Source organism: Drosophila novamexicana, unplaced genomic scaffold (assembly GCF_003285875.2).
Source record: "Drosophila novamexicana strain 15010-1031.04,08,12 unplaced genomic scaffold, DnovRS2.1 tig00001270-arrow-arrow-pilon, whole genome shotgun sequence".
Taxonomy (NCBI): Eukaryota; Metazoa; Arthropoda; class Insecta; order Diptera; family Drosophilidae; genus Drosophila; species Drosophila novamexicana.
Genome location: NW_020824847.1, coordinates 119,624 through 139,563, shown reverse-complemented (window position 1 = coordinate 139,563; position 19,940 = coordinate 119,624). Strand labels below are relative to the sequence as shown.

The 19,940-nt window shown below is 43.2% G+C and overlaps 2 protein-coding genes across 2 annotated transcripts in view; one reads left to right on the top strand and one right to left on the bottom strand.

Moving 5' to 3' along the window:
• Positions 1-1,384: 1,384 nt before the first annotated feature.
• Positions 1,385-7,298, bottom strand: LOC115766816 (protein CASC1). Its single transcript, XM_030710851.1, has 12 exons — positions 7,266-7,298; positions 6,664-6,752; positions 5,850-6,288; positions 5,631-5,791; positions 5,487-5,573; positions 5,169-5,368; positions 4,483-4,842; positions 4,276-4,432; positions 2,844-3,941; positions 2,389-2,510; positions 2,058-2,133; positions 1,385-2,000 (listed from the first exon to the last, which is right to left on the bottom strand). The coding sequence occupies exons 1-12, from the start codon at positions 7,296-7,298 to the stop codon at positions 1,385-1,387; spliced, it is 3,438 nt and encodes a 1,145-aa protein (XP_030566711.1).
• Positions 7,299-15,430: 8,132 nt separating this feature from the next.
• LOC115766867 (potassium voltage-gated channel protein Shaker) overlaps positions 15,431-19,940 on the top strand; it is a 121,915-nt gene continuing 117,405 nt past the window's right edge. The window contains exon 1 of the mRNA XM_030710928.1: positions 15,431-15,744. Within this exon, the coding sequence (XP_030566788.1) occupies positions 15,599-15,744 (146 nt within the window). The 5' untranslated portion in view covers positions 15,431-15,598. The remainder of the gene's footprint in view (positions 15,745-19,940) is intronic.

The following is a 19,940-nucleotide window of genomic DNA, read 5'->3' as shown; positions in this document are numbered from 1 at the left end:
TTTGACTACTTTATCGCAGAGTTCTATTAGAAAAATCGGACATACGAGAGGTTGTTGTATTAAAAGTTTTCTGTTCTTCAAGACATCTATATATATATACTTTTCCCCTAACATATCGGTCTACAATATGGCTTCTTAGGGAACTAGCTAAGCTTTTGCCTAGACACACTTCTGGCTTATATTTTTTTAAGGATATCCAATCTTCGGCGTACCTAAGTTCATTGATGTTTTATATATTTTTTTGGTCGGCTGGCCGTTTGGGGTTTTGTGACCTTTTGGAAGCCGCTTAGCTGTCGGAGCATAAATTTTGTTAGCAGACTCGCAGCTCGAAGTTGCGAAATCTGAAAATATCAAAAAACTTTCATTTGAAATGTGAGGGTGTGCGTGTGTGCGTGTGTCCGTGTGCGTGTACATAGTTCTAGTCTGTTAAGCCCCTTTGACATGCATCCCCCTGCCAACGTTAGCCAGCTTGGCTTGCATTTCATTTTGCATAAATTTACGAGTGAGCTAAAATACGAGCACTTGGCCAACATTTTTGCTATATAGCCATATTTGTTTTAACACTTCAATGTGTGCGTGTGTGTGTGTATGTGTGTGTGTGTGTGCTGTGTCTGTGTGTGTGTGCCAATTGACACTCAACGTGGCCAGCAAACGTGGTCAGTGCCGAGGCAACTGTTGAAACTCGTTGAAAGATTTGAGCACTTTCAAATGAATAACTTTCACTCTCGCCCATTCAACATTTTTGGACAAACTTTTAAGTTTTATAGCGCATTGATGGGGTTAGTGGGGGTGGGCGGTGGGTGTCAAGGGGCGCGTTGAAGTGCCGTTGAGACCTTAAACAGGGTAAACATTAGGGTAATAAGCTATGATGGCTTGACTTACAGGCAACTTAATGAGGACTCTTAGGCCATGACTGTGTGATTGGCTTGTACGGTCGATAAGAGAGTGTGATGCTGGGCAGTGCCTAATTCTAGACCATAAGTTTGTATATATGAAAGAACTAAACGATAATTCGTGCCAAGGTCCTGCTTAATATACATTTATTATGTACATTTAAATGAATCTGTAAGTGTGGAAATGCTTATTTAAGAGAAAAAGAGAGAGATAGAGAGAGAGAGAGAGAGAGAGATAAGGAGAGAGACAGAAAGACTTGTTTATACAACATTTACATATACAATAAAACCGATTACATGAATTCATGAGAATCACAAAGAACGGCGCTTTTAAAAATACGTTTAATTCTATTTAAGGACATTTTTAATAAAGTACACCAGCATTCAGAATAAGATACCACATATAGCGGCTATTCCCTGACCATATAAATGCCTTTAAATTTCAAAAATCAAATTTCTATAAATTTTACGCACTTGCAAAAAAAGTTAACTTAACAAAAACTGAGTGGCCTTGTGCCTATCAAAATGCTGGCCACATTATCCCTAAGCATTGGACTCATTGTGCGCTGCTTCTCTAGGCTGACCGGCTGTGCATGGGCCTGCGAGAGCTGATAGAGATCCGCATAGTATTCCATGCCAGCAATGCCCACTGCATTGAAGCTGGCCGACACTTCGGTGCAGTCAATAATTGAGGTCTTCAGGGGTGTGACCAGCAGCGTGGAGTAGTAGGGCACCTTCTTGCCCTCGAGGAGCTCTCTGATTAGCAGCACAGCAGTGCGAGAGCCCGCTAACAAATTCCAACGGGACCAGCTGAAGTTGTGGGACAGTGCCAGGGTCGAAATGCAGGCATATGTGTGCATTTCCATTACGTAGTTCTTCTCGCAAGAGCCCTCCGTGTAGCAGAAGGCATCCTCATCTGGAAATATGTCCACGGCTGAGAGAATAAGCGTCGCCTTTAGCTCGGCCAGGGACAGTGTCTTGCCAAGCATTTCCGTAATGCCCTGCGTGCTACCGCCCTGAAAATTGTGCACAGTGTAGCCCGCCTCGGTGATGGTCATCTCCAGGCTGATCAGCGAGGCGGTGAAGCTGAAGAGTATGGTTCCCGGACTGCAATGGGAAACCAACTAAATGAACTGAACCAAAATTTGCATATTTGTGAGATACTTTTTCATATCTGGCCGCAGATCCCAGGTTTGATAGGGCATATTGCTGTACTTGTTCAGGGCGAAGCCAAAGATACCTTTGGATGATATAGAAAACGATAAAGGCGAAACGGTTAATGAGCTCAATAAGTTGCCTTTGTGAACTACATAAAGATTACTAGCGGGTATAACCCGGATGCCAATTCGCTCTAGAGGACAAACCATGATACGCCAAACCTCATGAAAATCGGATTAGATTTGACCGAGTTATTGGGGTGGGAAATTTTGACCTATGTCTATGTAGGATAAGATGTAATTGTTAGGAACTAATGCTAATTAAATAACAATCTAACCAAGTCGGCCCGTCCGAAACTGTATGGATAACTTGTCCTCGTTGAACTTGGTGTCGTGGACGTCGCGTGTGCTCCACTTGCCCTGAGTAATGGCTGCCGTGCTGCTGAGCTTTTGTCTGCGACTAGTGAGGAGATGAAGGCACAAAAGAGAGAGGGAGACAGAGAGAGGGAACAGGAAGGAGAGAAATAGAGAGAGAGAGAGCGAAATAGGGAGAGTAAAAGAGGAAAGAGAAATAAAGTGGACAAGGAAGAGTTTCAGGGAAAGAGAGAGAGAGGGAGAAAAGGTGGGATAGAGAGGGAAAGAAGAAGATTAAGAAAGAGAAGCAGGGAGATAGAGAGTTAAGAAGGGAGAGAGAGTCAGGAGGAAGAGAAGAGAAGACGGAAAGAGAGAGAGAGAGAGAGAGAAATGGAGGAGCGTGAGATGGCTTAGAGATTTAGAGATCAGATTAACCCACGCTTCGCTATCGCAGTTGTCGCTGTTGCTGTTTCTGCTCAGCAATTGGGGCAGGGTGCCGCCCGCTGAGGATTCGCCGACGTCGCCGCCGATGCCGCCCTCGAGCAGCTCCAGGAGGCTATCATCGTCGTCGTCGTCATCGTCGCTGCTCTCCTGGCTGCCCGCTGATTTGGGTGTCGTCGCCGGCTCTGGCTGGGCGGGCAGCTGGTTGTCGCGAATGAATGAGATGCCCGTGTAGTAGGCAAAGGCAGCAGCCGCTGCGGCTGGCTGCAGCACCTCGACCAGCTCCTGGCTAAGTGGACGCAGCTCATCGGACAACTGCTGGTTGACATCCTGCTCTGAGCCGTTGGGCGTTAGCTGCTCGGAGATTTGCTGCAGCATCTCCTCCTGCTGCTCGCGCGGCAGCTGCATGCGCCACAGCCGATCCATATCCTCGATCAGCTGCGAGAAGAGATAGCAGCTGCTGGGCATCACCGGAGGCGGTCGTGCTTGGCTGCGGAATTTGAGCAGCTTGTCAAAGCAGAGCGGCGGAAAGAGCTCCGCCGGCTCCCCGGCATCCAAGAACTCAGCGCCAATGCCCAAGCTGGCCGCTGGTCGTGCGCCGTTCGCCTCAGCTGGCGTTGCCTGACCTGCCACTTGACCCAGTCGCACGTGCGTCTGGCGCGCCAGGAACATGACCTGCCGCTGCGGCTGGCCGCTGCTCGATGGCGGTGTCTGCTGCTCGAGCCGCACGCAAAAGCCTTGCGGCAGGCGCGGCACCACGAAATCCTTAACCAGTCCATATAAGTCCACATTGCTGGGTATTGCGCGCAGGTCAAAGTCGCCAATCTCGCGCAGCGTCTGCGTTTGCAGTGCGGCCAGGTCGGATTTCTGGGAGCGCATCTTGGCCGGACCGCGTGGCGAACTCTTTAGCGGACTGGGCTGTGCGTTTGTCGAGAGCGGTGTTGCCTCTGTGGGCGTGGCTGTGGTGGCCGCCGCTGTCGCCGATGCAGCTGGATCCGGCTTAACGCCATCGGTCAGCTGCGATTCGAGCGTTTCGATGTCTGTCTCCCAGCGACAAGCGATCGGGGGCTCGAACCATATGACCGAATCAGGCAACCTGTGAGGATAGTATAGTGAAAGTATAGGTTATTCGATGTAAGGAGTATTAACCTGGACAGGAGGAAAAGTGCTCGACTGGACGTTACTCTGTAAACATTTCTGGTTCATTTCAGCGAATCGCTTCAATCGCCCATTTTCGAGCCGTTCCGTTTATTTACTCACTCGTTCAATCAATCAGCTACTCTTGAACGCTGCATTCTGCTCAATTAATCAGTCAAAGAATACGCGTAGGCTTATAATTCCCAACTGGTAATAGTTCCCATCTGGCGTCAGCTTGTGTCTGGGGCTTAGATTGCTTGGTATATTGCCAGAATTTATGGCCAAGTACTTACTGTAGTGTGACTAGCGCGAGCTTGTCCAGCGCCGCCTCGATCATGCGCATCTCAGCCTCAATCTCCTCGGGCAGGCGACGCACGCCGGGCAGCACCGGCGGCGGCGGCTTATAGGTCTGATAGTAATCCTTGTGCACCAGACTGTTGGCAACTGTGACTGCAATCGAAAGCTGCATTAGGCTGCGACTAGCTGGACGGGTTACGTACTGGTGCGTATGAAGGAGCGCGCATTGAGCTGTTTGTCCTGCTGCGGCGTCTCCAGGAAATCGATGCAATAGACGCCGCCAATAATGCGATACTTGCGCAGGTTGACATCTGTCTCGAGCATGCCGTATGCCTCCGGTCCGATGGCACGACGACGCGCCTTATTCAGCTCATCCTCGTACTGGGCATAGAGCTTGTCCACATCGTAGCTGCGCTCACGCGGCGGCTGCGAGCTGGCCGAGTGCTGTTCCTGTGTCAGCTGCTCCAGCTCGGACAGTGGAATCTCACGGGCGCACTCGTCCAGCATCGACTGCAGAATCTCTTTGCGTTTGCGCCATTCGCGTTTTGTTTGCCGTAAAATAGCTGGGAATTAAATTGATCAAGATATCGTGAAAAGCACATAGTTTCTATACAATACAAGAATTTTATTAGTGACGGATCAATACTATGGAAGATAACTGATATAGAGGTCTGTTCCGCTCGAATCCGGCAAATGTACTGAAAGACGAACCTTTCATGAGAGACAGACGAGACAGACGTCTGCTACTATGCAATTATTTGATTACTCTCAAAAAATGAACTGCTTTTGAATGGATTTCAATTTTGAAAGCTATTTAAACCCGTTTGAGCCCATTTGTTTTTTTTTTATATAGTTCCCTGTATTGGCAGCGAAGCGTTAAAGCACTTACTGGCATTTTGGGAGCGTGCATGCCTCAGCTGGAAGCTGCTGCAGTAGTCGCTGAAGTGATCGTAGTTAAGCCAAAGACCGCGCAGCGCCGAGCTCTGGAGGCGCACGGTGGGCGGCAGTGAGATGTTCATCTCGATGGTGGGGAAGTCGATCTCGTTGTGGGCCGATTGTTCACCAATGCGAGCCTTGGGATTGACAGCGCTGTGGAAGAGAGAGAGAGAGAGAAGAGAGAGGGGGAGAGCAATTGTACAATTAGTGTTAAGGGAAGGAGAATGCAAGAAATAGAAGAACAAGAGATCAATTGCATTTGAGGCCTCACATCTGGGCATCCTTGGAGAAAGTCCAAACGAAGCTCTGGAAGACATCGGAATTGTAGATGTGCTTCGAGACGCCGGGTCGATCGATTCTGCAAAGGGAAGGGATCAGAGCTAAATGCTTTCGCGATTATCTAGGAGCTACTCACTCCATGTCGCGCTCAATATGCGACATTGTCTTGTAGGTGAACTCGTCCAGATGCTGTTTGAGGAACACACGCATCTCCGTCTTCAGCTTCACCAGATCGGCGGCAACATGAGCCGACCGGGACTTGGTGTATCCCAGCGACTCGTCCAATTCGTTGAGAATCTGTTGAATAGTTGGCCTGTCCAAATGCTTAGCCCTGGTCAAAGTTCATGCAGCTTACCCCCAGCACCTCCTTGAGGCGCTGTGCATAGACATCGCCGAGATTGCCCTGTTGCTGCCGCAGCGAGACGCGCGTCAGATCCGGCACATGGGCGTCCTGGGTGAGAAGGGTGCGCTCATCGGTGCGCAGCAGCCAATTGCGTGCCTCCAGCTGGCGTTGCGCAATATCCGCATGCCATTGATGGATGTACTTGCGCAAATCACTCGGACTGGCCGCATTGGGCAGCCCGTTGCAGCGCATGAACTTCTCCCACTCGCACTGTTGCCGCTCGCCCGCCTTGATGGCCTCGATGGTGGTGTGCACGGCATCAAAGAATCTCATGCTATCCTTTAGCTGGCCCCGGCGCAGACGATTCTCGGCGACCTCCTGCTGCTGCCGATGCTTAGCCTGCTCCATTTCTAGCTTCTTGCGCTGACGCGCCTCCTCCAACTTTTTAAGTCTCAATAGTAAGAGGGAAGACAACGGGTTAGCGGGGTTATTTTATATAGAGGATATTATGATGTGTAACATAGAAGGGGACATCTACCGAATCGGTAAGGTATGCATATTCCACTTCCCTTTCGGCAGTCAAGTCGATGTCCGTCTGTCTCTTGGTCTTAAGACCATATAGCCGAAACCTCGCCTAGGCCTAGGTCAATATATTGGAATCCCACATCTTTTGCTTGGATATATTTGTCGTTGCTCAGGATATCCTGAGCTATAACAGACTATTTGGTTAGTTTGGAAGCAATCGATCCTAAATGGAGGATTGAATCTTCGGCATGCCAAAGAATCTTTCTTATATATAACATATTTTCTTTGGGCCTCAACTAACTTTTCCTTCTCCATCTCAATGCGCAGCAGCTCGGCCTGTTCGGCCTCGAGGCGCGCCTTCTCCTTCTTCGAGAGCTTCTTCTTGGGTGGCTGCAATTAAATTTGATTCAATTATTAACTCTATTTAATATAATATATTTAATATGGCTCAAGTGCCACGCCCAGCTACCATTTGATGTTATGTCAATTGCCAATTGCCACAAAGTTGCAACTGGCTGTGCAACAGCCATGTGGCTATCAACTTGCCAGTTATTGATCCAACGTGTGGCAACTATGGCAACAACCAGTTGTTGCTGCTGCTGTTGTTGTTGCTGCTGCTTTTGTTTTCCTTTACTGTTTTCTGCTGTTGCTAAGCTCGGCGCCTAGCTAATCCCTTTGCCAACGCACACCTGGTCACCGCAAAGCGTCAAACAGCTCCGGCTGCAGCATCAGCTTGAGCGGAGCTCCTCTTGGGGCAACGGCGACGTCCCTTAATTAAATATTCCTTTGGGGGCCACAGCTTAGCGCCCTTTAACATTTTCCGCTCATTTTCAACTTTGCCAGCTCTAACAGTGCTGAGTGATGGGATGGGAAGGGGGGGGGGGGCGTGGCGCTTGTGGTTACCATAACGGAGGCTTCACTGGATTTGCACGTCATGCCCTTGCGGCTTGAGCTGGTGCCAGGGATCAGCAGACGATAACTTGCCAACGTGCTGCTTCTCACTTTGGTGTCCCCATTGGTCAAGCACAAGGTGTCAACGGCAGCTCCGTTGTAAATTATTGAGGAGCACAGAAAAGTGCTTCAGTCAGCAGGTTGTCGACTTGGATGTACCCTGTAGCCGTAGCCGAGCTGCTGTTACAAACTTTCTAGCTCTGTAATAGGCAGAAGGAAGCTTCTTCTAGCACATATATATTATATATATATTCGTTTTAGTATAACCGCGATTATTACCCGGCCTTGCCCGGGCAAAGCATTTTGTTTCAAATGCGACTCATGTCTCAAGCTTCATTTTAAGAAGATATTTAGAAATGAGTTTGATGTTTTTCAAATTAAGAAACAACAGTTGGAATTGATATTTCCACCCAATTCAGTGAAATGTGAAGACGAACAAACAATTTCCGTTCATATAACCTTTGACATGCGTTGTTTAACCAGAGTTTACGATATGTGTGAAACACGTCTTAAATGAATCACAAATATATTTGAAAATTAGTTTCAAGCCTATCGAATGTTAAGCAAAAAAGTTGTATGTCATCGTTTTTCACGAGTTTTCCACATTTGCGCGTGGAATTCCAACACATCAGATAACTACATTTTGGTCAAACAGGACAAACCGTTTTCTATACATACATATTTTGGTAATATTTTAAGAATTTTCTTTCTAGATATATATAAATCAAATTTAAAAGGGACATGGAATAATTTGATAAAGTGCAACGTGTTACGCAATTAATAAATCTGCTAGGATGATAAATTGGGCGTCTGCTTTCGAAGAGTTTCAATCAGGATAAATGTTTTGTGCTATGCACGCGATTTTCCGCTGTTTTCCAGGATTTTCCACAATTCTCCATTCTGTGACAAAACTTTGTCTGCGCTCTGAACTCGCTCTGAGCCCCTTGGTTTCGGCACTCTGATTCGGGCGTTGTCATAGGTCCTGCTCCGTGTTTTGCTATTTTACGCCTAATTTAAACTTTTTTTTGTTGTTGCTTGCCAGCTTTTTGCCTGAGATTCGCCCGCCCCTTGCCCTACCGCCCACATGGTTGTCGCTTCAGATAGCATTAACTTTGCCAGCAGCAGCAAGCTGGGGCCAGGTGGCAACGATGGCTAATTACCTGGCAATTTAAATAGCAGGTCAGAGCCTCTACCGCTCCGTTGCCAGCTCGCATTTCACATTTCTCGGCTAATTGCCGCGTGCGGAGGCAACCTCCGCGGCTTATCAATTTAATGTGCAGCCTTTTGGGGTAGCTGCCACAGCAACCGATTGCAGCAGCGACAAAGTCAACTGCCAGCTGCCAGCATCATATCTGTGGCAATTTCTTATGTCCCAGCAGAGGGTATTATATTTTTGTCGCAAAAGTATTTATACACTCGTGATACAGTATCAACAAGCGAGTCGCGTCTGTCTGTCTCCCAGCTTGGGACTTGGGTTGCGCTACTCCTGCCCCGAAATGTACTTCTGAAGATGATCAACTGTTTGTGCTGTTCCCAGGTTATCTTGACTAAGAAGCTGGGTACTTTCCAGTTTAACTATGTCATATATCTGTCTAGGTAAAATCGTTTGAGAAATATCCTTATGTATGGCAAACTTTTTGCGAGCTTCAAGTGTCTAGGAGGGCATTTACACTTCGGCGTGCCAGAGATGGCCGTTTCTTTCCTGTATTTTCCTTTGAAGGTTTCACAGCAAAAGCAGCTTAACAGCTGTGAAATACTTTTGCCAACATGCGAAGGTTGCACCGCAGAGTGGAGATTAATTAGTGCTATTATTAACAATTATTATTATTAACTTCAGTTTTATGCGAAGAGCAAAAATGCCTTCATATAAAAGCTTACAGTCCATTTAATTATAGCTTGGCACAGACAAAGGTATTAACCGTAACAGTTGGTTAACTTAATGAATAAAATAAAGCTGTGACTTTTTGAGAATTGTTCAACAAGAATATTCCTTTCCCAAAAACCTCAAAGCATGGCACATAACAGGCCTTTTACACATGTAACATTTAACAGCGCACTGTTAACCCTTAACAGATGCACAATAGCATTAACAGTTACTGTTAGATAGAAAGAACAGATAAATTAAACTTTGAATAATAAAGAAACATTTCGTTTTCAATTTTAGAGGCACTTCAAACTCTAACATGTGTATGTTAAGTTTAACAGCTGTTAGTGACTGGGTGCTCAAATAAAAAATTCGTTAGTAATGTTAACAAAATAAGTTGTCTTCACGTATGTTAACATGTTCATATGTTAAAAAGAGTTTAAACATAACTAAGTAAAATTGATGCTGGCAATATAGGTAAAAGTTTAATGGTCAGTTTATGTTTTTCTGATAACAGCAACATTAACATGTGCAGCATAATTTTACGGGGTTAAGTGTTGGTCAACGGGAAATAATTGCATAAAAGTGATAGCAACATTCATTTTCCATTACAATAAAATGTTGTAAAATGTGAAGTAGCTGAAATCATGCAACATGCTCAAAAGTTTGCATAGTTGAAAATAATTGCAGCGCAAATTTGATTTATTGCGAGCAGCTGCAGTTGTTGTTGCCGTTACAGATGCCATTGTAGTTCTTGTTTTTGTTGGTCATGGCTTGCCCTGGCTCTGTGCTTCAAAAAATATGGCTGCCGCGGGCCATGAAGCTGCGGCCAGCGGATAATCCGCGCTGTAAGCTGTGACAAAGCTGCGCCAGCTGCCAACTCCCCCAGTTTACATACACATACACATATGTATTAACGTACACATATGACATCCCTGCATATACGGTATATATATATGTGCATGAAAAAATCCCGTTGGCATGCCAATAAATGATAAAGCCGCATGCGTAATTAGCTTCGTTTTGGGCACGCACTTGAGCGAGTTTTGCTTTTTCTTCTCGCTGCTATTTATTTCAATTCATTTTGTGATACCCTGAACACATTATCAAGGGGCATATTGCTTGTGTGCAAGTGCATGTGACAGGCGAAAGGAGGCAAATTAAATTACATATACGTTTATATATATGTCAGGCATGCTTCCGATCAGCATCAACAGCCAATTCGATAATTCTTTAATCTATAATTTTCCATGTATGATTTAGAGACTTAAGATTTTGAATTTAGGGTATCAAGAGAAGATCGTGTCAATTGAGAATACAGATCTAGAATACCTTAGATACCCTAAAAATTGTTAGAATGAAAAAAACATATTTTGTATGTTAAAGTCGTGAGCTTTGATACTTACACACATTTCTGTACAGTATGCAAATCCTTAAAATTAAAAAAAAAAAAATCGTACAATAAATACCGAAGTTTATCAAGAGTGCATTTCCTATAAAGAATGCATTTCCAGTCGCAGCTCAAGTTGCTTGTGTGTGTGTGTGCTAAATTCAGGGTATTTTTTAGTCGAGCTATCCCGACTGGAGCACTCGCCTTTTGTGCGTGTGTGTGTGTGTGTGGGTGTATGTATTGCTGTTGCTGCCACAAAGACGCAAGCTGCTGAAGCGTTTGCTTGACTAGTGGCTGCGGCGTCGACGTCGACGGCGGCAGCGGCAGCGTCGTTGCTGCACAATAAAAATTTATCATACGCACCGTTGACGTTGACAGATCGTTGAGCTGAAGCGTTGGCGACAGACGACAACCGACAGGCGACACGCAAACAAACGACAAGCGACAAAGGACAAACGACAAACGACAAAGGACAAAGGACAAGCGCAACAGCAGTTACAGTCATGGATACATCTGCTCCGCTCAGTTGCGTTCTGCTGTTTTGTGATGTGATGCGATGCGATGCGATGTGTTCTGTTGTGCTGTGCTCTGATGTGATGTGATGTGATGTGATGTGGTGGCAGCTTCTCACTGAATGCGGCACGCTTCAGCGCACTTTGCAATATGACGAAAATTTTGTGAATACAATATAAATGCGCTCTGCTCTTCGGTCCCGTCCTGTCCTTTGCAGCAGTTGAGCTTCAGCTTCAGCTCAACTGAATTGAGCTGCGGCTCAAAAGTAGCTTAACCCAAGTTGATGCAATTTGTGCTTGATAAAAGCCATTTTCAATTTTTATTTTTCAATGCTTGCGTGTTGTGTGTGCATGCTTAGTTATTATGTTCTTTTATTTATTGTCATTATTTTTTCTTTTATGCTCCTTTCAATAGTGAACAATTTGCACCTATCGCAGCGAATTAAAAGCATTCAGTCGCGAGCGCTTTGCATTCGCTTAAGCATGAGAGATTTGCTTTGCTTTGCTGAGCGCAGCATGTAAAACGTTTCGGTATGCGACACAAAACACAATTGCTAAAGAATATGCTCACGAGAGCGTAAGAGCTTAAGAGGGAGAGAACGTGATGCATGCACTTTATTATCCGTATTAAGTTAGGAGAAGCATCCTCTTGATATCTGTATAGATATATGCACATAATAAATTGCGTTTGATAAATGCCTCACAGACTTCGTAAATTAGTCCACGCACTGTGAGAGTGCCGCAATTTATACTATATGTGAACACACATTACTTGTGCTGCCTAAAAAAAAAGTACATTTCTTAAGAATTTCTCCATTTTCGTTGCTGTCGGGTTAAGGCTGTAGCATTGCAGTCTCCTCAAGCCAATTCATCTGAAATTTTCGTGTATTTTTTTTTGTATACACTCGCAGCGAGTACATAGACTCATTTACAAAGTCTGTAAGGCGTTTGCCAAATACAATTACACACATGCACGTGAATTAGGCATATTTTCGTTTTCCAACTATCTGAACTGAACGCTCAATTAATGCACAAGTTATCGATAACTCACAGAAATACAATTAATCATATGCATATATATTCTTGAGAGCGATATTTTGGTCTTTCGATCTGCCAACTATCCAAACTGAGCTCTTAAATATCACAAGTTATTGATAGCATAATTATACCAGAGAGTAGTTGGAGATATTTTGGCCTATCGACTATTTGAGCTGGGCTCTTAGCTTTCACAAGCTATCGATAACTCACCTTGTTAGCACAAAATCGATAAGAATCGATATCAAAGTGTTGTATTGGAGCATATCGCTCAGCGTATAGAAGCTAAAGACACCAAATAGAGTTGGCAAACTCTTCCCAAGATATAGCTCACATTTTGTATACATTTCTCGTAGCTGGTCGCAGTGTATCAGCCCGTCGGGCACGCCCAACTAGAACACTCTCGCTCTTGATATTCATGTGCTCTGTGTGTTTTTTTTTGTCAGCTGCTTGACAAATTACTGCTCGCATGGTTGTCCAGATGTTTCGGCTGGAGGCCGAAGGCTGTAGCTGATGTGGCTGCTGCGGCTGCAGGCCTGGAGAATTGCCAGCCAGTTAAGCAGGCATCTTGCCAGCGGCAGTCACACGCACACACACACACGCACACACGCACGCTGAGGCAGATTCACACAAGTGTAACGATTATTAATTACAGTCAATTTACTTTAATATGCATGCGGCTCTGGCTGTGCGTGTTTGCGTGTGTGTGTGTGTATGTGTGTGCTGCCAAGTGTTGACGTTGCCCGTTTCCAGCTCTTGGCCCTATTTTATAATTATGTAGTCTCCGACTGTGGGCAACCAACTGACCAAAGGAACAAGACCAATCCGAACGCCTCTCGGCCCAAAGGCTGAGCACGCAGAACGCATTTCTGTTTGTTTACCCTACCTCAACGGAAAATGGGTGGAAAGGTGAAAGGTTGAACGCGTCTTTCACGAAGTTAAGAAGAAATAACTCTGTGTGGAGGCTAGATTGTTTGTAAGAGTAGCTGGGCACTGGGCTTTGAGTATATCAAGGTTTTTGTTTATTTTTTTTTTTTTTTTTTTAATGAAAGAACTCTGCGTGTGTGTGTGTGAGGAAGCTAAAATGACTCTAAAGGCAGCTTGGCACTAGGCATAGGGTATCTCATAGTCGGCCTTTCCCGTTCAGAGCACGCTTGTACTTGTTCTTTTTTGGAAGGAAGAACTCTTAATATGCTTATGGCGCAATGATGGCACTGCAAACGTACACACGCACACATATACACACCCGCACACACATAAACACACACACATACTCACATAACGAGACACATATACACACACACACACATCTCCTCCGTATGCCACTTAGAAATCGACTATTTCTTGCAGCCAGCTGCTGTCAGTTTCTGGTTTTGGCCGTTGCAACATTGACAACCCACTCTATAGGACAGCCTTCGGCTCCGTCTCCGTCTCCGCCTTGGCTTGATTTCTTAATGCTTCATCCTGCCATCTACTGCCATTATGTTTTTCTTGCTGATGAAACTGTCAGTTTAGTTTGACAACTGCTTATATAACTGTGAACGTTGATGTAATGGAGGCGTCTTTGGGCATATCTGAATCTGATCTCAAAAATAAAAATAAATATATTGAGAGCTTTTAGTATGTAAATAGTATATATGATATAAAGTAGACCAACTGAAGGTATAGCCTTGGGGTTTAATTTATACACAGATTTGATTGCTAATGTTATGCTGTGGAAGCTCTGTAAAGAGGTTTATTATCGCCTCTGAGTTAATCAAGCATTTATCATACATAGTCTGAGGCTGAGAGTAGAAGAAACACAGCACCTGTGTGTATATATATATGCATATGCACCCATGCAAAGAAGGTTTCAGGGTATCTCTGAATCGGATACTTGTTCAATCAAATGTTTGTGGGATCAGAGCATGATAATATATATATATATAAGCTTGACCTCGAACTAGTTACCTATAAACTTTATGTTCAACCTCGTTTGTTTTGTCAAACATTTAATTTTGCTGTTTGTTTGTGTTTTTTTCCAGCTGCTGCATATGCCGGATATCATATTCATATCGCCAAAACAAAGGAGAGGAAATTAAAGGAATACGTTGAAAGCAACAGCAATGATAAAAACAAATAAAATAATAATAAGGTGCAGGGTCAACTAAGTTGCGAATATTTAATAATTTTTTAGACAAATACTCAAACGAATAAGCAACAACAAGAACATAAAATAATAATAATAATAATAAAAAAAAAAACCAAAACCAAAACAAACCAAGGCCAGCCACAATTTAGCTAGAGACATATGAAAAAAATACAAATTAAACAATAACAAATACTTAACAAGCAAATATACAACAAATTACAGCAAGGCAATAATATTTAATAACTCAAAAAAGAAAAGAAAAGAAAAACCAACAAATAAAGGATAATTACGATTAACTAAATTGTTTAAGCGCAACTTATGTTTCAGTAGAAGACGAACAGCAACAACACAAGAACACTTAACAATAATTAGCATTAAATGGTTAACAACATGAAAATTAATTAATTAATAGTTACAAAAAAACAAAACTAATTGAAATAGTTAATTACAAAATATGAAAAACTTATTTCAATTGAATTAAAACCAATTTACGCCATTGTGATTCTTAATTTTAGACATTATGCAAAACAAAAAAAAACCAAACTAAATAAGGCCCAAGAATAAAACACAGTCAAATTGCAATTCTTAACGCAAAACCAAAAAAACAAAATAAAAAAAAAACACAAGAATGCATCTTAACAAAAAGCTTTAAATAAAAAAGTAAAGAAAACACAAATCGAGCCAAACAAAAAAAAAAAAAAAAAAAGTTAATGACCAAAAAGCCGCAAAGCTTGAAATGCTGTAAGAAAATCCGCATAAATTCAGTAAAGGCAAACAGAATAAGTTGGGAAAATTCGAAGAAAAACAGCAGCTAGAAGAAGCAGCAGCACACACAAGCCAAGAACGCAGAACACAGAACGCAACGCCAGCCGCCCACAACAACAACAACAACAACAACAAGAACAACAACAGCAACAAGCAACAAATTGTAACGATTGAATTAGCCCGGCCAGAACAACAGGAAGAACAGTTAAACCACAATAAACTCGGAGTTGAATTCCATCCAAGATATCAAATTTTATGGGCTATGCGATTATGAGCGCGTCCTGAAAGTATGCAACAGAAATTTTGATGCTGCTGCCAGCAACCGCAGCAACCGCAGCAACCGCAGCAACAAAACGGCTTAGCTTTGGCCTGCTCTCCCCTTGAACTTCGCGTCGCTTACAATACTGCAACTGCAAGAAATTACTATAAAACACTATCAGAAAGAAAAACTATAACGATAACGATAACGATAACGATAAGAGAAGCCAACGTTAATCTATGCAATTATCGTCGCGTTCAACTACATCAGGTTTCTAAGCAAGTGGCGCGTTTTGGATAAGCTGCCACTGCCACAGCCAAGCCGCCAAGATGACCATGTGGCAGAGTGGCGGCATGGGAGGCCATGGCTCCCAAAACAATCCATGGATGAAACTGATGGGCATCGTGCACAAGGAGCGCCGACACACGGACAATGTGCAAAGCCAGAGCGGCTCCAACGAACGGAATCTGAATCAGTAAGTTTTTAACATTTATCGATTTGTTGTCGAATGCTTTAAGAAATAACATTCATTTAAAATTGTACTATATTCGAGCGTTTGAACCATGAACTTGATCTATCTTTAACCATTTTATAAGGGCACTCGCCCAACAAACTCAGAACTATGTGCGAATCGATAATTTATCGATTTTCAAAACGTTTGCGGATAGCAAAGAAAAATTAATAAAATAATGTTAGTGTTTAAAGGAAGGGAGAGATGGGGAGACAAAATAGAACGAGGGAGAGTTAGCCAGAAAGCGAGAGATGGAGTGAGATACACAAAGGAAGAGAAGTAGAGAGCAAGAGACATATATAAATATATATATATATATATATATATATGAAAAATGATTTGAAACGAGCTTCAATTTAATGGACTGCATGTGCAGAGGGAGAGGAGGGGGGTCAAATTGGTAAAGCCAGTCAAGCTGTTTTCCTTGGCATTTGGCCAGATTTTCGTGATATATTCAAAGCTGCATAAATCAAAATACGTGCACACTATCACACACACACGAACGGTCACACTGCAATTGCTAATTCAATTAAGCCAAAATGGTCGACAGATAGCGCTTAATTAGTCACAGATTGAAAGAGCGTTAATTGATTAAGTTGGCAGCCGGAAAACGAGCATTTAAAATGTCACTCAAACAATCCTATTTTTATATAGAAAATATATAAATTTTTAAAAGCCAACCTGTCCTGGACAAATCACTTTTAATTTATTTGATGGACTCAAATATATTTTACGATTTTATGCTAATCGAAGCTGCAGTAGAATTTAGTTACAATTGAGCTGGACGTAGATCGTCATTTTGCTGGTTAAATAAAATGCTCGAAAAACTTTTTTTTGACTCGAAACCTCAGCTGCCTCCCACAGACAGACATACGGCTGTGCTTCTCATCGCCCCACGATATATAAGAAATGCACTCTTGCATAACTTCGGTATTTATAGTCCGATTTCTATAAGATTTTCAGTGCTTAGATATGGCAAACACAGGTGTGCATATTCCAAAGCGCAAGCTGCTACCTATATAACTTTAGACTTTGCTCATTTTGTGGCGAAAAGTCGGGAGGTATTTTGATTAAGGCAATATTCAGGATGCTATATTTGGAGTCTCTAGTTCTTCTAAGTTCTGAGTTATGTTTAGAAAACGGAATTTTATATAGATTTTAATCGATTTCTTGGAAGCTAGGCAATTTATCGATGAAAGGCAACATGAAGATATCTCATCTGAAATGCGATGTATTTGAACATACGCAGAGACGGATAAATCTGGCCGGATCAACCTGGTTGTTAAGTTTGATCAAGAATATATACACCTTATGTGCTTGTGAGTGTTTTCTATCACCTAATACATACATTTGCAGAAAACCAAAATACCCTTAACGCTTAACCCATTGAATGAGGGTATCAAAAGAAAAGTAAGAATCTAGTAGTCGGGTGCAACCGACTATCCTTTTCTTACGATCTTTAGAGAAACTTTTTAGTAGTTTCCATTCCAAATTAATAAACATTGTTCTCTACTTATATATATATTATATAATTAATTTCCTTCCCATTTGACCTATTCGTCTCAGGTGTGCACAATAACTGTAACGCACGTAGCCCTGGGCAGAGCGTCCCATATAATAGAATTTTTTAGGGAGATGGTTTGCTTTGGCTTGACTCCAAGCTGGGCGCACATCCGATGGGTCGAAGTGTGCGTCTTGCATCAACTGGATTATATTCAGACCATGAGTGAGCTCTTAGAATGTGAAATATATTAATCCCCTCAACTTGTAAGAGCTAACCGAATTATTTACGGAATTTCATGTTGAAATCAAATTAATTTAATGGGGATGCGAATGATGGAAATGCAATGCACTTCGATTACAATCAAATTGTGGCCATAAAGCTGCGGCATTCGTTCTAGGAATGGCGGAATTCGTAATTCGATGAACTTGTAATCAATTCCGTCAGCTGCTTGTCTCGCTGATTACCGAAAAGGCATCGGAAAATGCGAAAAACATGTGCAAATCCAGTGGGTAAAGGCAGTTGGGAAATTGCGCACGCAATTACAAAGGCAAACACAGTTGGTGGGCGTGGTAGAGGGGGGGGGGAGCAGGCTGAAGAAATGGATTTGTCGCAATTTCAGTAAGGAACGAAAAAATGCAAATTGTCAGACATGCAACACAAACGGAGGCTGCAATGCCGAAATGTATGTGGCACGCACATGAGGCACATGTAAAACGGAATTGAAATGTGGCAAAATGTTGTTGGCAAGAGTTGCCCACGGCCAGGAGGAGCACGGCTGCAGAGTCAATTTTTGGTTGGGCACAAAAGCACAAAGCAATCAATGAGAGTAGACTCAACAGTGGGCGGCAAGGGGGCGTGGCTGGAGTGGTAAGTCGACGTGGGTGACAGTTGCCATGAAATGCGCTCGACGCCGAGCAGCGACAGCCGGATAGTCAGCCAGTCAGTCAGCCAGTCAGTCATTCAATCAGTCAGTCAGTCAGTCAGTCGGACAGATTCAGCCTGCTTTGAGCCGAGGCAAACAACTGACGAGTGCAGGCCGCAGCTGTGCGACAATTGCCGCTTGCAAATTGCGACAACCCCTCCTCTAATAGACTCCCCTTCACCACTCCTTCCAGACCCCTTTTCAGCTACGCCTCTGCACGCTCGGCTTGCAATCTCGCGCAGTTTCCGCTGGCTGCCTTTTGAATGTTGCCGCAGCTGCAGGAACTGAACTTGTTGCTGCAGCAGGAGGTAGCAGCAGGGCAGCGTCAGCAGTAGGCACCAATGGGGCGGGGGCTTGGTTTAGAAAGGGATGAGTTGGTGAAGTGCGGCAGGGGTGTGGGGTGCAGCCATAATTGATGAAGCAGACGAGGATAATGTCAACATTATTGCAGCTAATTGCAGACGTTTCTGTCAATGGATGGCCCGGGCTGCGCCGCCGGCTGCAGTCAGGCAATCGCTTCGTGCAGCTCATTAAGGTCAGCTGGAATTGCTAAATCTAGTCGAGAACAGTTCGCCGATTGAGTTGAGTGCACAATGTCAGCAAAAACTATCAGCATTACAGTTTTTGTTCCTAGCAGCAGGAGCATCTACTTAACAAGATTTGCAGCAGGACTTCAATTTTATTATAAAAATTCACGCTGCGCTGACTTGGAAGGCAGCCGGCAGGTCGGGTCGGTTATTTAAATGCTGAAAAGCTTCAACATAATTAGCGCATGTTTTGACATCCAAAAAAATACCATTATTATACAGCTTTTCAGCTAACGAAGGTTCGCGAACTTTCGTGTGCTGCACTCGCTCGAGCTCTGCAGCAATTTTGAGTTCTGCATTTTACACTAATAACAATTCCATTTAAAAGTTATTGAACTTTATTATTTTTTTAAATATATTTTTACACAAGAGAGTGCAAACTTTATCTTTTTGCGCTAAAAGTCAAACCAAAATGGAAAGAATTTTGGAAACTGTTGATGCTTCCCATCTCCGAGTCCTCAGTTAACGTCCATACCAAACTTTAAGCTTCCATAACTTGGATAAAGCAGAAGATTTAATTGAAGGAGTGCATTTTGTTCAAATGTGTTCTGAGGGGTTCAAATTATCAGTAAAAAATTATGCCAGAAATGCAAACATTGCGATTTGTAAATGTCACCCTTCTATAATCTATAGTCCATGCTAGAGACCCCTAGTTAAGTTCGAGCTTCCATATCTTAAACAAACTAATTTATTTATCATTTTTATGAAATGGGACACTTTACATATTTTGTAAATTTAAAAAAAGTAAAAGAAATATTCTAGGGAAGTTAATTTTTCAGTCAAAAATCAAGCAAAAAATGCCAAAAATTTCGACTTGTAAATTTTTTACGTCTCCAGTCTTCAGTCCCTGCCAAAGGCCCCGATTAAGCCAGAAACTTCGATAACTTGGGCAAAACTAAACCAATTTTGATGAACGAATGCTTTTTGTTTATGGTTTGTGCTCCAGATTCCGAGAAGTTAAATAAGATGGGCAATAAAAGCAAGTCAAGCAAATTAAATGTTTCTGACAAAATTTTTGGAGAAAATATCATGTATTACCCATGCTCAACCCTTGTTGAGTCTTGTAGTCTTCTTTTCTGCAGGACTACTAGAATTTTGATTGCTGTAAGACTTTTTTATAAGCCTCCATTAAGCCCTGCTCTCCTTA

Bases quoted from the DNA above. Each gene is read 5' to 3' on its own strand.
- LOC115766816 (XM_030710851.1), bottom strand. From the start codon at position 7,298: ATGACGTGCAAATCCAGTGAAGCCTCCGTTATG. The intron at 4,433-4,482 runs GTACGTAACCCG...TTTCGATTGCAG, and splicing joins GCGCTCCTTCATACGCACCA to TCACAGTTGCCAACAGTCTG. The intron at 2,001-2,057 runs GTATCTCACAAA...TTCCCATTGCAG, and splicing joins CTGCGGCCAGATATGAAAAA to TCCGGGAACCATACTCTTCA.